Below are 16,387 nucleotides of genomic sequence, written 5' to 3' on the forward strand. Positions count from 1 at the left end.
CGAACAAACAGTTTTTACATTTGAACATTAACGAACAAACGACGAACAAATAATTAAAAATTTAAAAAATCCGAAAATAAATAAAGGTGGTCTGAGGTGATCGTTGGCTTATTAGATATAAAATAATTAATAATTGAGAATTTAATTGCTTTTATGATCGAACAATCACCAATAATTATCGAACAAACGATAATTGATCAAAATTAATTAATCTGAATGATAAAAATAAAGATATCTAGTAAAGGGGGCCAACTTGACGGTGATCATTTGTTTAATTAATTATAAATAAATAAAAGACGAACAAACATTTTTTACATTCGAGCATTAACGAACAAACGACGAAAACATAATAAAAAAAAAAAAAAAACCGAAAATAAAAAAAGGGAGGCTAAATTCACTGAGCCCATATACTTCACTGGTATATACCCGTACCATACCTATATTATGTATATATGTACTTATTACCTAAGTAAATATTATTCATTTGATTTGCCTACCTACTTTAACCAATATGAATGCAAAAATTCAGGAAGATGAAAATGTAGAAAACACTGTTTCGAATCTAAAGAATAAGTTTCCCATGTTGTCATTCGAAAAGCAAATCTTCATTGATGTGTTTGAAAAAGATGCTCTTGTAATAATGGCAAAGTAGGTGTTCTTATTTTTTGAATTTAATCTCCATTAAAATTCTCGAATGTACAAATATTATTATGTTTTTACTTAAACGTACTCGTGTTAACAATATTAATTTATGTAGGAATTGCAGGGTAAATACGAAGTGATTTTTAGTTGAGATGATTTTTAAAAATTAAAGTACTCAACTAATTATAACACATTTTAACCAAAACAATAGTACGAATTTAAATGTGTTAGTACACATTTACACCAAAAAGAATCTCTTATTGGTATTAACTAACATACTGTGTCTACTTTGTTTTTCAAAATTTAAACCATAAAAAAGTTTATTGGGGTTATAAGTTCAAATGGGATATTCTTCACTTTTGAAAGAAAATTATATGAAATTTGAATTATAAAGCTTCTTAAATAAAGTGAAGGTATAAATATAAATTGTACCCCATAGATATTATCTGTCTCAAAAAAGTCACGTAATAACTACTAGCTTCTATGATCTCGGTTCTATGATCATCAACTTTTAAATAGTGTTTTATTAAAATACAAGAAACAACTTTAATAATATTTTACTGCAAGGAGTGATGATTACACATTAACTTAGTGTTAAGCGGTTACCAGAAACGATAAACATGAAGACAGTAATACCACCACTCACCATGCATCATGATCTTGGGAGTACATTGTGAAAATAAATGATGGGATCATCACAAAGAGTTCTCAAGGTATTTTTCTTAGAACAAAAGAGCTCTTAGATCTAAAGTCTTCAGATGTTTGTGAGACCTATATTATCCAGCATTCTATCCACACTCAGCTTATAGGGTTAAATAGAGGTAGTTGATACATGACAGCCACAGCTGAAAGTTTAATACTAAAATATCCCCATCATACATCCAAAAGTAGTAGTATGCTCACCTTTGAATTACAGTTCGGCACTTTATAATCATTTTGATCCATCAATTCTATGATGAATATAATTGTAACTATTTCAGAGGCCATAATTACAACAACATTGTGGCTAATTTGTTGTGGGTGCACAAGGATCCTGGTAATCTAGTTTTAGTTATAAACAGTAATGATAATGAAGAAAAATATTTTACTGAAAAAAATCAATTGACACCAGTACCCACACTTGGCAATGAAAGGTTAGTTATAGTAATGACTATGCATTGCAATGCAAGTGAACAAATTAATTTCTCACTTTGTTATCAACGTAAGTAAGCTGCCAATAAAGAACACATGTATATCTACAGATTTTATACATAAAGAAAACTTGATTCAATGGCACTAACCCAATTTGAACATGAAACTCTTGACTTAAGACATGCATGACACTAGGCACTGGACATCATAAAAACTAGTTCCAAAATTATATATTAAATTAAGCTTCTGATAAATCAACAGCAGGTTGAATTCTGCAGTTGCAGCATTTGAAAACATACATTATAATCTTCCTCATACTGTTGTGTTGATGTCATGGCCTAAGGGATAAGACGTCCAGTGCATTTGTTTATAGCAGTGCATCGGTGGTCAAATCCCGCCAGTGGGTACCATTCTCCTATGAAATATGTACTTACTAAATGTTCACGATTGACTTCCACAGTGAAGTAATAACATGTACAATACATAATAACATACACAATGTATTAAAAATCAAACCCACAAAATTATAATTTGCGTAATTACTGATGGTAGGACGTCTTGTGAGTCCGCACGGGTAGGTATCACCACCCCGCCTATTTCTGCCGTGAAGCAGTAATACGTTTCGGTTTGAAGGACGGAGCAGCCATTGTATTGTTAAAAGTGAGACCTTACAACTCATGTCTTAAGATGGGTGGCGGCATTTACGTTCTAGATGTTTATGGGCTCCGAAAACCACTTAACATTAGGTGGGCTTTGAGCTCGTCCACACATCTAAGCAATAATATATATTTTTTTAAATACCGGACTAACATCTTTATACAAGAATATCTAATTATAAACCTGTAGTGTTACTGAAGTTTACAAACATCGTTGATTAAAGAGATAGTATGTAGGTTCGTTCAAATCCTGCAGGCTAATAGGAAGTGGTTGTACTGGTTATTGGTGGTAGGACCTCTTGTGAGTCCGCGCGGGTAGGCACCACCGCCTTGTCTATTTCTGCCGTGAAGCAGTAATGCGTTTCGGTTTGAAGGGTAGGGCAGCCGTTGTAACTATACTGAGATCTTAGAAGTTATATCTCAAGGTGGGTGGCGCATTTACGTTGTAAATGACTATGGGCTCCAGTAACCACTTAACACCAGGTGGGCTGTGAGCTCGTCCACCCATCTAAGTAATAAAAAAAGTTTTTTATACAGTACATGCATTTAAGACAACTTCCATGATGAAGGAATAATGTAGTAATACTATAATTAAAGTAAAATGGGCAAATATTCTAAATGTGTGTAATTACTGTCTTTGTATGGTCATATTGTGATCTTACCACTTTCTACTTAGTTTAAAGGGTAGGGCAGCCCTTAAACAATATAATTCAGACTTCGATCTCATGTTTCAGGGTATTTCACAGCATTCACCTTGAATAGCATACCCATGATAGTGCGACAAGCAAAACTCTAGAAAATTCTACGAAATGTCGAAATACTTACTGGCCGATTTGCACAGTGTTCTATACATTGAAAACGAACTCTATTGTACTCTGTATTCGAGGAAGGGAAGCTTAAGAATTGTGAATAATTCCTCAAACGCCTTCTGAAAAAATGACTTAATGAAACCGGGTAATGGGAAGGTCCGTCGGCGTGACGATCAGAAAATGCATAGCTTTTGTCAAGAGCAAAGTGTCCGATTTCGTGTGTCATAGACTTGTTGAAATTGAAAACGAACGTAATAGCATGTTGACGTGTTCTTAGTTCTATATTGAAATTAGCTTCACTAGCCATTGTAGAGGACACCAACATCATGAATAAAAGAAAAGAAAACTGATCGCCATAGCCGAAATCGACTGAATGATTCTCAATCATTGACTCTCTTTGATGACAATCAGAATCATGATTCTCACCTCAATCATCAATGATTCTTATTGTCATCATAAACATTAAAATAAGCTAAAAGTTCGTTAAGAGCTTTTTTAAAAAGGCACTTTGTACTTGATTTCAATCAAATTTCAGAGAGCGGTCGTATTTAGAGGGTGGAATTCATTTTGTATCAACTCGTATTTTGGTTGTGGATTTATTAAAAAACAGAGTGCCAATATCCCATATCACAGGCATTGTTGTTCTAAGAGCACACACAGTCTTAGAATCATGTCAGGAAGCATTTGCATTGAGGTTGTACAGGCAGAAAAATAAGGTATTTAGGTCAGCATTTATGTTTCTAAACCTAGCCGTGGCTTATTGTTATTTAGGTATTCTCAGCCCATATGGATATAAGATATAATTATATTGCCTATTTCTGTCGCGAAGCAGTTTATTTCAACGTTGGGCCAGTCTGGTTATTATACTGGTGGTAGGGAGTCTTGTGAGCCTGCATAGGTAGGTACCACCACCATGCCCATTTCTGCCGTGAACCAATAATGCGTTTCGGTTTGAAGGGTGGGGTAGCCGTTGTACTGTAAAACTGAGACTCATGTTTCAATGTACCCACCTTGAGATATTAGCTCGGCATTTACGAATTTATGTTGTTTCTGGCTATGGGATCTAGTGATCACTTAAGCCCACCCCAGGTGGGCCATGATCTCGTCCACCCATCTTAGCAATATATATATTAATGAAATTGATATGTCATATTTCAAATTTTTGCATACGAACCTTTACTACATCTACATATGTACTTAATATATATATGTCTAAATAGCAAAGATGAAGGTACCTTATTGTACAAGCTTTAATGGTTTTGTTGTGTCATCAATACTAATTGAAAAAAATATGCGATGTCAAAAATTTCATTTGATAATAATAGAATATGTATTTTTTTTGGCCGGGAGACTAACCTCTTACGGTCAGCCCACGCCCAGGAGGCTCGCGGGGTATGTGGTACTCCAGACTGGACGGTCCGCAAATGTTGGGAGCGGACCGCGGGCCCTGAGGATGGAATTTAGGGCCCTACCAACTAAACGACTCCCCAGCAATCTCACCCAAGCATCCAATATCCCCCGAAGTCAGAAACCGAGCGGAGTAAGGGGATAATTGCGGTCAACACTGCACGCGGCTCAACCCAAATAGAATATGTACCTAACGATATTAGTTAACGTAAAACTAGTACCATAATTATGCCATCTTTTAAACATACTTTCAACTATTTTTTTTCAGACTGGATTTATTAAAGCATTTTCTAATTCACCTATCTCTTTCACGTTTGGATACCATCAAGTTGAGAAAGTTATGAGGGCGCTTTTTGTGACAGAACTATTTCTGTGGCCAAGGTAGGTGTTTGCAAAAACTGTGTTGTCTTTCTTTCAATTACTTTTACCAGCATTGGTGCTGCCAACTTCAACAACAATTAAATTGTTTCAGGTTTCATGGCAACATTATTAGAAATTTAAAGAGTAGACAAGCTCAAGCTGAAGAACTTCACATTCCATTAACTACTAACATGAGCTACATTCAGACGTGTCTTCTTGACATTATGAACTACACTGTCAAACAATTGAAGAGCATTAACAGGTCTTTAGATATGAAAGTTAGTTGATTTTTTTTACCATAAGTACATAATATGAATTGCTTATTGAACACACGAGGAATTGATCTTCAATTGGAATTCAAATGATCTTCATAAGAAAAATCTGTTTATTAACTGAAAGAGCTTAATGTGAAAGTCTTAAAGTACGCCGGAAATTCTTGAGAAATGTAGTAATATAAAATACTTAGCAATTAAAAGCAAAATTTTTTAATTCGAAACAAAGAGATTCTATTTAAACCTTGAAAAAAAAATCATAAATTAATATTTAACTACAGGAAATCACAACCGAGAATTGTATAACAAAGAAATTTCATAAGATCCTGCAATCGCAGCTGGATTGTGTGTGGCATCAACTTAGTACAAGAACAAAGGAATACATACAAGACCTAAAAATTCTCAGGAGCATGATTATGTAAGTAAGCGTTGACACTAAATATGTTCCATGTTTCTATAGTGACAAAACATAAAAATCCAAGAAATCTTAGTAAGTACAAACGTTATAAATTAAAAATTTAAATCTACATGTATAAATGTGTGTTAGCCCTAGCGGCAAAATAAGGGAAGCTGTTCCAACTCCATACAAATTCGAATTAATTTTTGCGCAGTCACAAAATAAAAAAATTCGCACTAAGCACACTGATCTCCCATAACAGGACTAATTCACACTCATACTTTTCGGTGTTTTCAAAATAGCAATATTTATCACATTTCATCGTGTTTAGGAGACAGCCCTACAAATCCCGCAGCGACTCGTCCGTTTTAAAACTCTACGCATGTAACTTATGGTTGTCAGCTGCAATGAAAATTTTGAGTTCTACGAAAATAATGAATTACACACGTTTTAAAGTTTCGTTTGTCTCTTGTATTTCTCACTTTCTTTTACCTTTCGTAAATTATTAAGTCTGATGCTTTTCAAATATAGAGCCGGAGCAGAATGTTTCGGATATGGAAGACTGTTCAATTTCTGAACGTCAAAGTGTCAGCGAACGAGGTCCGCCATGACACCAACCGTCTTTTTGAAATCCAACCGCCAATGGAACGCATCAATTTTATGTTGTCTCTTATATTATTATATTGTCTTATATTAAAGACAAAATAAGTTAGCGTGGTATGGACACGTGATGCCTAGAGAGAAGATGCATGTGACTAGGAGATGTATGGAAATGGTAGTGAAAAAGAAGAGGGGGAATAGATCGACCGAAGAAGACATGGATGGAGTGTGTGAATAACGATATGAGAGGGAGAGGAGTGAGTGTTGAGATGACGGCTGATAGAAGAGAATAGAAGAGAAAAATTAGCTGTGCCGACCCCACCTAGTGGGATAAGGTGGGTAAAAAGAAGAAGAAGAAAGTAAAAACTTAATATAAGAGAAATATAAAATTGATGCGTTGCTCTTGGCGACTGGGTTTGAAAAAGAGGGTTGGTGTCATAGCGGACTTCGCTCGCTGACATCTGGACGTTCAGAAATTGAACAACGACTGACCACAAAGCTAATTAATAATTTCATATTTAAAAAAGCGTGAGATAAAACACGCTATCCGCGATTTATACAAATATCATTTGTTATCGACCTCGCATGTTCTGACGATAGAGAAATCTTTGTTCTCGGTCTTTGTTATTTTCGATTCATTCGTGTTACGATTAATTTCTCTCTTGCTAAACATTAACTGTGGATGGCTAATCCTTTTATGTGACGTAAATCGTATATAAATAACTCTTTATTTATGTGATAAATACGAGAAAATGTAGGGTAGCAGGAACTTCATAACTGCTATATTGCTCTGAATCTCCACCAAAAAAAAAAAACGTGTGGCACTCGGGAACTGCCGCGGTAAAGCTATTGCATAGCATTTTTTATCAACTTATGCAATTATAATTAGACAATGATAATTTAATATTAAAACAATAATAAAACAAGACCACGCTATATTAAACATTAATAAAAGCAAAGCCTTAACTGTCCCCTTCACACTCATAAGCTAGACCGCGCGAGAGAGAGATGGGCCGACTTTTCATGATGCGCATGCAGTGTGACGTCACGCCACGCGCTTATTCACAAACACTACACAAGCGCAACGTGTGAATGTGTTGAACGCGAGCTACATAGTAGGCGGAGTGAGGGGTGTAAGGTTTTTTCGTTACGGAATTTCATGATTACAGTAAGCCGCGCTCAAGGCCCGCGATAAAAGCTATGCAATAGCTTAAAAACATATCATAATTTGATAATGTTGGAAAAAATCTTGAGTAATATCAACTAATTGTGAATGTTTTAATCACAGTAACCTAATACACGATGACGCGGTGTCGTTATACGCGTTAGTCAGCAAGTACCGAACTCCTGAATACGCACAAATAAATTCTGGTTGGATCCTGCTCGAGTCTGCGGAGCAGCTGTTTAAATACGCCAAAGCACGTGTATTTAATAAAAAGAACGGTAGGCTTATGTTACTATCGAAATTAAAAAATCACATTTCTCAACCATTATAAAGAACTAGCTGTACTCGTCCGCTTCGCTGGGCATTTAAAATTAACATCATTATTTCTCACTCCCACAAAGATTCTCATCATTAACGCCCCCGCAACTGGTGTAGGGAGTCCAACACTCATATAAATATTAACCTATCCATTAAGTACATGTATTTTCTACATGGATACCAAGTTTCAAGTCAATCGGTTGCATGGTTCAGTAGTTATAACGGAACATTCGCAAAAACCGCTGTAGATTTATATATTAGTATAGATTAAAGTAAACACGTCACTCAATAAATTGCAGAATTCGATCCGGAGCCTTCACCGAAATGGAAGTACTTAAGCGATTTGTTATCCCAAGAAATACCAGACGAAGTAAACAAAAAGAAAGACAGTAACTTGAGCAACACTAAAATATTAATTCTCTGCCAAGACAATCGGACCTGTAGCCAGCTGAACCACTTCCTCACCATGGGGGCAAATAGATACCTGCTGTACACGGCTTTCAAACGTGAGATCCCCATAAATGCAGTAGCGACAAAATACGAAGACATAAAAAACACAGTTCCCGTAGAAACTAAAGATAAGACAGACAAAAAGTCGGATACAAAAGAAGGAAAATCTACCGATGAAGGCACACGTTTGGATGACTCGAAATATGAAGAATTGAACACAGAAGAATCGAGAACTAATTATCTGTTGACGCTAACACAAAGTTCAGCGCACTGCAGCAAAGATAATGCAACAGTTAATGAAAGTTTATTCGAACCCATTTCCCAGGTAAATATCTTGTTATTTATATGAAAATGTGTGTTTGTTTGTTTGTTCGTAACTTGCGCGTTCGCCTTGAAACTTGTACAATTACTGTCGGCAATACATTGAAGGTTGTTGTGATAATACTATCAAAGTTAGGCAGGCGGCGCGCGAGTTCATTAACCAATTGGTGTACTTTGTTTATTTAGCGATAGACAGCCTACTGAGTTTCTCGCCAGATTTTCTCAGTGGGTGGCGTTTCCGTTCTGGTGGTAGATTCTGCGAAGCACTGCTCTTGCTAGGGCCAGTGTTAGGAACACTCCTGGTTAGAGCTCCGTGAGATCACCTACACGTCAAGGAGAAGCTGAAATAGCCTCTCAAGGCTATTAGCATAAGTAGGAAAAACAACAAATATTAAAAGGAGAGAAAAGAAAGCCATTTAACAAAAACTTCTTCGGCTATTTGAATGCATTAAACTTAATTGAAGTTCAATTAAAAACATCGAACTGCTGTTGCTAATACCAAATAAAACGGGCCTTTAATTACAAAGATAAACGTCGGGTATTGTCGCTTAGCGAAATGTCGCTTAATCCTGATTCGGTCACCGTCCTCGCCGAACCCGTCGCTTGCGACGAAGGGCTCGACGAGTGAATTAACCCATAGACACAGCCCACTGAGTTTCTCGCCGAATCTTCTCAGTGGGTCGCGCTTCCGATTCGGTGGTAGATTCTGCGAAGCACTACCCTTGCTAGGGCCAGTGTTAGGAACACCTCCGGTAACGCTGATATAGCCTTTTAAGGCTATCAGCATAGGTAGGATAAAAAAAAAATACCCTTCACCCTTCGTTAAGGTAATTAAGTCAACGATTCAGACGGGCGACAGTGAAACAATCAGTACCTATATGATGTTATAATGTTTTGCGTGAGATTTTGACGGTGCCCATTGATTATTCCAGCTGGATAATTTAGATTTTACGAAAATCGAAGTAGAAACGCCCGTAATCTGCATCCAAACGTTCAAAGAAAACGGTAACAATCTCTCCTTGGAATACACTCTGGAAGCTTTGAGACCGGAATATGTTATACTGTATCACAGCGACGTGGCAGCTGTGCGCCAGCTGGAGATGTACGAGTGCAGAAAGAAACCGGAGGAGCCGATCTGCAAAGTGTACTTCCTGATACACGATCAAACAGTTGAGGAGCAAGCCTATCTGGCGGCATTGAAGAGAGAAAAACAAGCATTTGAATTGTTGATTCAGGCCAAAAGTGTATGAATCTCATTAAATAATCAATTTAATAATTAATATGAGAATCATTAATCATCCTCATCGTGTCCATCGCGGAGTACTCCTCGACTCCGCCTCATGCAGCAGCTAGTGATCTTGGACGCCCTAAACACGTTCTTACCGATCCAGCTGATCCCCTAACCTAGTAGGCATCTGTAGCCCTAGCTCTAGGAGCAGGTGTAGGGACCCTGGCAACCGTAGTTGTCGAACTTGTCGTAGAGTCGATGTGAAACTTAATATATTACATAATATATTTTGATTCTCCATTGGACATAACTTTACTAAGGAAAATAAATAAATAATAAAAATGCTTCGCATTTAATACAGGTCATGGTAGTTCCTTCATATCAAGACGGAAAAACAGATGAATACTTCCAATTAACAAACGAGGAAGAAGTGCAACCCACCGATTCAAGGAAAGCAGGTAAAGTAATGAAAACGATACGTAGAATAGTGGCGAATTGAATTTACATATATGTTACCTTTTGTATTTTAGGTCAAAATCAAAGTAAAGAGAAACCGCTAGTGATAGTGGACATGAGAGAGTTTCGATCAGACTTACCGTCGCTGTTGCACAAGAGAGGCATTAATATCGAACCAGTTACGATAGCGGTGAGTACGTTTCTCTAATTACTGCTAATGATTTTCAATATATTTCTTGAACTAGCTATGCACAAAAACGGTAGTCAGTCTATGGATTCCGATAACCCCATATCATAAGGTTTTTATTACTGTCGATGTCGCACTAGAACTCATATGTCGGTCATCGTTGGCAATAGAGGGATAATATACGAATAGGTCGCTGTCGTCATCTGCCCATTGAGATATATTTATTTATCTTATTTATTTATTATTAACATAGAAGAGAAACACAATCATCTCAAGCAGCAGTTGCTCGTACAAAGAATACAACAGCTTTACTTCAGATACACAAAAATAGAAAGTTAATAGACAAGAATTAAACTGAAATGAATGGATTGCGTAAAAGTGACAATATGCGAGCTTAAAAATATAACAATTAAAAAAATAATTGAAATGAATGTATTAATGTACCCTCTGTGTGTAATGAGTCTGAGCATGAGTTGAGTGTAAGAGGGTGTGTGTGGGTGTAGTCAAAAACATTAAAATATAAACATAAAAGTGATCACGCAAAAAAAGTTTCTAATGTATTTAATCTTATATATTTCAGATAGGTGATTACATACTGACCCCTGATATTTGCGTAGAAAGGAAATCTATATCCGATTTGATTGGATCGTTGAACTCTGGTCGCTTGTACACACAATGCACACAAATGTGCCGCAACTACAGTCGACCTATCCTGCTTATTGAATTTGATCAAAATAAACCTTTTAATCTTCAGGTATGTTGTATTAACCTTATTTTTATATCAGTTACAAAACATCTCAAAATGGTTGTAAAAATGCACTTTAATTCTTCAGGGTCATTTCGTGGTATCAACAGATATATCTGGAGCGGATATACAACAAAAACTACAACTTCTGACAATACATTTCCCTAGGCTGAAATTGGTATGGTCGCCAAGTCCGTATGCTACTGCTGAACTTTTCTATGAATTAAAGGTTTGTCAAATTACGCCTAATTGTTTAGTTAAATAAATATTCTTTATTCATTTGGATCCGTGATATTTTATTATTTGAAATAACTAAATTATTACATTACTTAGCAGAAAGAGAATATTATGTCTTTACAAGCACACCAATGTATATAATTTTTTTCAGCAAGGCAGAAATAATCCCAATATTGCAGAAGCTATCGCTCTCAGTGGTGAAAATACCGCAGATGATATGAACTATGAGAGATACAATATATTGGTTCATGATTTCGTACAAAAACTACCTGGTGTTACATCAAAAAACATTAACAGAATTATGAACAAAGGTATCTCACTGGACCACTTGATAACTCTTACCAAAGTGAGTTATTTGTAGTTGTTTTATTTATTATTAGATTGATGACCAAGAATAATCTATTTTACCTGGAATTAGTCAAATTGACTCATAACATTAAATTTATATAAACTTTTACTGTCGGTACACAGACAGTACAGATATATTTAAATTTTCCAAAAACATATAATATGCAAACTTATCTTCAGAAAGTTAGTGAGATTCAGGTATCTATCAAATATCTTGTTCTGTGATGGCTACCGCCACACATAAATATTTTCAATTATTTTCCATATTTATATCTATAAATTTCCATACATATAGTATATTTATTTATATTTAAAAAGTGGGGAGAGGAAGGTATAATTTTATTTCAAAATAATAAATGTCTATGAAACAATTGCGTGGCTTCGAGCATTATGTTGCGATACGCAAATGGACTGTTTTGGGACTCTACGAAAATTCATACAACTTGTCCTAGACGGTTTCCACTTCGCGTATAAACGCATGCTTTCATCTCGTTCAAAATTTAAATACCGTTCCGTTATTTGTATTGCTTTTACGAGTTTGGCAAGTAGCGCGATCGACGCGCAATCACACTAGGCGTCACAGAGTTACGAAGGGGCCAAATCGCCAAGCCCCCGATCAATCATGCGTTTCATAATATAGCAAATAAAATTTAATTCAGGCTCAGTAAACAGCCATTTTATTAATCTAATGTAGGTACACGATACTACTGTAAATTATTGATTCCTTTCTTATATAAGCAATATACGTATGCGCTGTCTCAAATATGGAATGCTCTGCATATAACAATAAAATCGACTCGCTTTGTAAACAAGTGTAAAATACGACTATGTTCTTGAAAGTTCAATATATGCCTCGTGCGGCACGCACCATGTCAAATCTTTAATCTTCAACCAGTAAAAAATATATGTATATTTTGTGATGTCTATTTATATCTTACCATCACAACTTACTAAGTTTTACACATTTAGTCCCAAAACATTATATGAACCACATCTGTCTCACAGGAGGAATTATCTGATGTCGTAGAAAACAAAAATGAAGCCGAAACACTGTATTCAATACTTCACGTCAAAGCTCGTCCCATGGATGCCAAAGAAGAGAAATTCGGAAAGAAAAAGTTCACTGGAAAACTATATCGTAGTAAAAAATAATGTACATATTAGATGTTATTACATAGTAATTTATTAAAACTTAATTATGAATCATTAATAAATTAATGTTACCAATTTACAAAATAATAAATCATTTTTTAAATAAAGACTAATAATTTTTTCATGATGTAAGAATATCGTCATGTAGAATATTATTTTATGATGTGACAAATATTTATCGCCAAGGACCTAAAACAAAATTAAGCAAAACCTCATTATGGTACTCAACATTACAAGTGATTATCCAAAAAAAAATTAATTGAAAAAAGTGGAGTTCACAAATTAGTTAACATATAATTAGGAACAATCACTTACGATATTGGTGCTCCTTGTCAGTTAATGGAACATAAATCACACTCATTAATTTCTTTACAGTTGTTGTTCCATCCTGTGCTTTATCAACCTGCAGAATAAATGACACGCACTTAAACACTGGTGGTAGGACCTCTCGTGAGTCTGCATGGGTAGGTACCACCACTCTGCCTATTTTTGCTGTGATGCAGTAATGCGTTTCGGTTTAAAGGGTGGGGCAGCCGTTATAACTATACTGAGATCTTAGAACTCAATCTCAAGGTGGGTAGCGGCATTTACGTTATGGATGTCTATGCGCTCCGGTAACCACTTAACACCAGGTGGGCTGTGAGCTCGTCCACTCATCATAGCAATAAAAAAAATTACAATAATTTATTCTTTGTGTTCAATAGAATAAAATAGATTTTTTTAATGCAGTAGATAGGTTAACATGCCTCAGTTTTAAATGGTTATCAGGTTCCATACACATCACCTAATAGAAATCCACAGGAACAGACTAGGTGACACTGTTCAAGGCCAACACCACACAGCCTTGATATCATTGTAATTGTATAATTATACCAAAATCAAATCTTACCTGAGTCAAATGTTGTTCACCACCCTCAGGCCCTACAGGAACTATTAGCCTCCCTCCCGGTTTCAATTGATCAATTAGCTAAAAACATTATTTGTGAAATTCAAATTAATCTAATAATAAACTTGTACTGTTATTACTGGTACAGTTTCACTGGTGGTAGGACCTCTTGTCAGTCCACACGGGTAGGTACCACCACCCTGTCTATTTCTGCCGTGAAGCAGCAATGCGTTTCGGTTTGAAGGGTGGTGCAGCCATTGTAACTATACTTGAGACCTTCGAACTTATATCTCAAGGTGAATGGCGCATTTACGTTGTAGATGTCTATGGGCTCCAGTAACCACTTAACACCATGTGGGCTCTGAGCTTGTCCATCCATCTAAGCAATAAAAAAAAAACTACTACATAATTAATACTATTAAAGTGTGAAATGGAATGCTTCTAGATAAACTTACAGCTTGTGGTAATGTGGGTGCTGCAGCCCCGACATGAATTGCACTGTAAGGGGCTTCAGATGGATAACCGAGACGACCATCACCAACTGAATTAAAAAAATATTTTCAAAATCAAATTGTTTTTTATCAGATTTTCAACAATAGTAAATATCTTCCTTTTGCTTACCTACAAGTTTAATCCTCTCAGATGAGAGTAAGCTTGGGTTGTCATTTTGGATGTTTTTGGTTGCCAAATTCACAAGTTCTGATATATGTTCTATCCCAACTACCCGGCCAGTTTCTCCTAACATCATGGCCATACAGGCAGTGAGGTAACCAGACCCCGAACCAACATCTAAAGCTTTTTCTCCTGGTACTAGCTGGTTTTTTAACTTTTCTAATGCATGAGCATGCTAAAACAACAATACTCGTGAATTTTAGTTAATTAACACTATGAAGCATACTTTTATAATACTCCATTTAAGAGACTGTATGTGCACTTGTGTCTATTCCTATGGAGTACATCATAGGACTTTCATAGTCATGTTGGTAATAAAGTATAGTATTTGAGCATAAATGTATTACAATTGTAGCTTATCCATTTACAGGGAAGACCAAATATTGGGTCTTCAACCAAATTAAGCAGCACAGTAAACCTCCTTATAAAGTACGGCATCTGGGAGTATTCTTGTGTAATGGACTGTTATGACCCCATAAAATACTTTATGCATAAATGATGTGTTCAACTTGTTATTTTTATATATTTTAGTACATACATATTATTATACTAAGAACATATTTAATAAAGTATATAAATAGTATGTGGGTAATCCATGTGTATTGGTTTCATCAACGTACCATGTGGGGAGCGCTGATTGTTGCAGAGAATCCAATAGATTGAGGAGAGTCCTGGTATGGAGAAGAAGGACAGTAATTTTTCCGATCAACAGCTAGCATTGCATTTGCGACGGTGTCCGATTTTATTATGCCGTTAGCTGTATGAAAATTGAGCATTTAATTTAGTAAGACAAATTTTATTGAAGTCCTAAAGAACAAAAATAAAGGAGATACGCATACTTCTTAAATTACGTATTAGGTCCACATTATTTGCTCCGTGGCTTCTCCATGCCATTATTATTGGAATTATTACAATAACTGCTAAACAAATGTTTTTAATCCATGTATATTTATTTTTCATTAATGTTTAAATTATTCCTTCTTTATTGGTGGTAGTAAATATTCGGATTTCTGTGTAATATCTGTAAATGTAATACTGTGTATAATCTATGGTGTATTAGCTATGGTGGTAGTAGTTACTTTTTGGCGGGAACGCGAGGAGTGAAGTTGTGTGATTTGTTTTATTTTGTCTATTTAGTGTTTCTTCAGGTTTAAATGTGTAATAACGGTGGTTTATTAACTGTTTAATATCTGTGAAATTACGCAAATGTGGGAAAATGAAACAAAGCCGCTGGACGTAACTTCTCGGGATCCTCCAAAAAGTCCACTGAAAAAATCTTAGTAAATGACCACAATTTTACTGAGATTATATTTCATCCCATTTCATTTCATTTAATTTCATCCCAGTTGATTAATGTCTCAAATTAATCATCTTCATGTCATTTCACTCCATAATATCATTTTTCATAAAAATATGAATATAAATTAAAATAAGACATGACTTAATGGTCTCAGTTACCAGGTCATATAATCCCTTAAAAAAAAGTTGTAGTAGTTAGTAGTTATGCCGGCCACTTACATGCGCCCAAATATTCGTACATTATACGAATGTTTGCGCGCATGTGAAGGGCCGTCAGACATTCATTCGCAAACTTAGAAGCTGTGCAAATGGGTTCGCATACTCAATTTGCGAACCCGTTTGCGCTTCCTCCTACACTTGTTTACGAATGTCTCACGCATTTCTTCTCCTTTTTAATTCGTCAATAGAACATTGAAGAGAAAAAGAGTTTTGAATTCTTTTCCAGATATCATTAACAGCCATGCTGTTTTTATGGGATTTCTTTTGATAAAGGTACGCTACACAGTAGACGTCACGAACTATGAAAATGGCGATACGTCCGTTACCTTCGCAATCAACCTTCAAACCGAAACGCATTACTGCTTCACGCCAGAAATAGGCGGGGCGGTGGTACCTACCCGTGCGGACTCACAAGAGGTCCTACCACCAG

General features: G+C 35.8%; 2 protein-coding genes across 2 annotated transcripts; one reads left to right on the forward strand and one right to left on the reverse strand.

Annotated features, from left to right (window-relative positions):
* Positions 1–407: 407 nt before the first annotated feature.
* Positions 408–12,997, forward strand: LOC101742198 (DNA repair endonuclease XPF). The gene is made up of 15 exons (XM_038014509.2): positions 408–648; positions 1,623–1,775; positions 3,774–3,954; positions 4,914–5,026; positions 5,118–5,283; positions 5,559–5,695; positions 7,563–7,717; positions 8,057–8,532; positions 9,461–9,772; positions 10,118–10,214; positions 10,287–10,402; positions 10,980–11,153; positions 11,233–11,373; positions 11,533–11,727; positions 12,735–12,997. Exons 1-15 carry the CDS (start codon positions 512–514, stop codon positions 12,879–12,881), a joined length of 2,700 nt encoding a protein of 899 aa, XP_037870437.1. The 5' UTR covers positions 408–511; the 3' UTR covers positions 12,882–12,997.
* Positions 12,997–15,455, reverse strand: LOC692947 (L-isoaspartyl protein carboxyl methyltransferase). The gene is given in 7 exon segments (NM_001046787.1): positions 12,997–13,070; positions 13,197–13,284; positions 13,771–13,848; positions 14,223–14,308; positions 14,389–14,614; positions 15,060–15,196; positions 15,279–15,455. Coding segments are annotated over 7 exon segments (750 nt in total). The 5' UTR covers positions 15,400–15,455; the 3' UTR covers positions 12,997–13,056.
* Positions 15,456–16,387: the final 932 nt, after the last annotated feature.

Source organism: Bombyx mori, chromosome 12, assembly GCF_030269925.1.
Source record: "Bombyx mori chromosome 12, ASM3026992v2".
Classification (NCBI taxonomy): domain Eukaryota; kingdom Metazoa; phylum Arthropoda; class Insecta; order Lepidoptera; family Bombycidae; genus Bombyx; species Bombyx mori.

Coding starts and splice junctions, on each gene's coding strand:
- LOC101742198 (XM_038014509.2), top strand. CDS start 512: ATGAATGCAAAAATTCAGGAAGATGAAAATGTAGAAAACACTGTTTCG. Junction 1,776..3,773: donor CCCACACTTGGCAATGAAAG/GTTAGTTATAGT, acceptor ATCAAATTTCAG/AGAGCGGTCGTATTTAGAGG. Junction 8,533..9,460: donor TATTCGAACCCATTTCCCAG/GTAAATATCTTG, acceptor TGATTATTCCAG/CTGGATAATTTAGATTTTAC.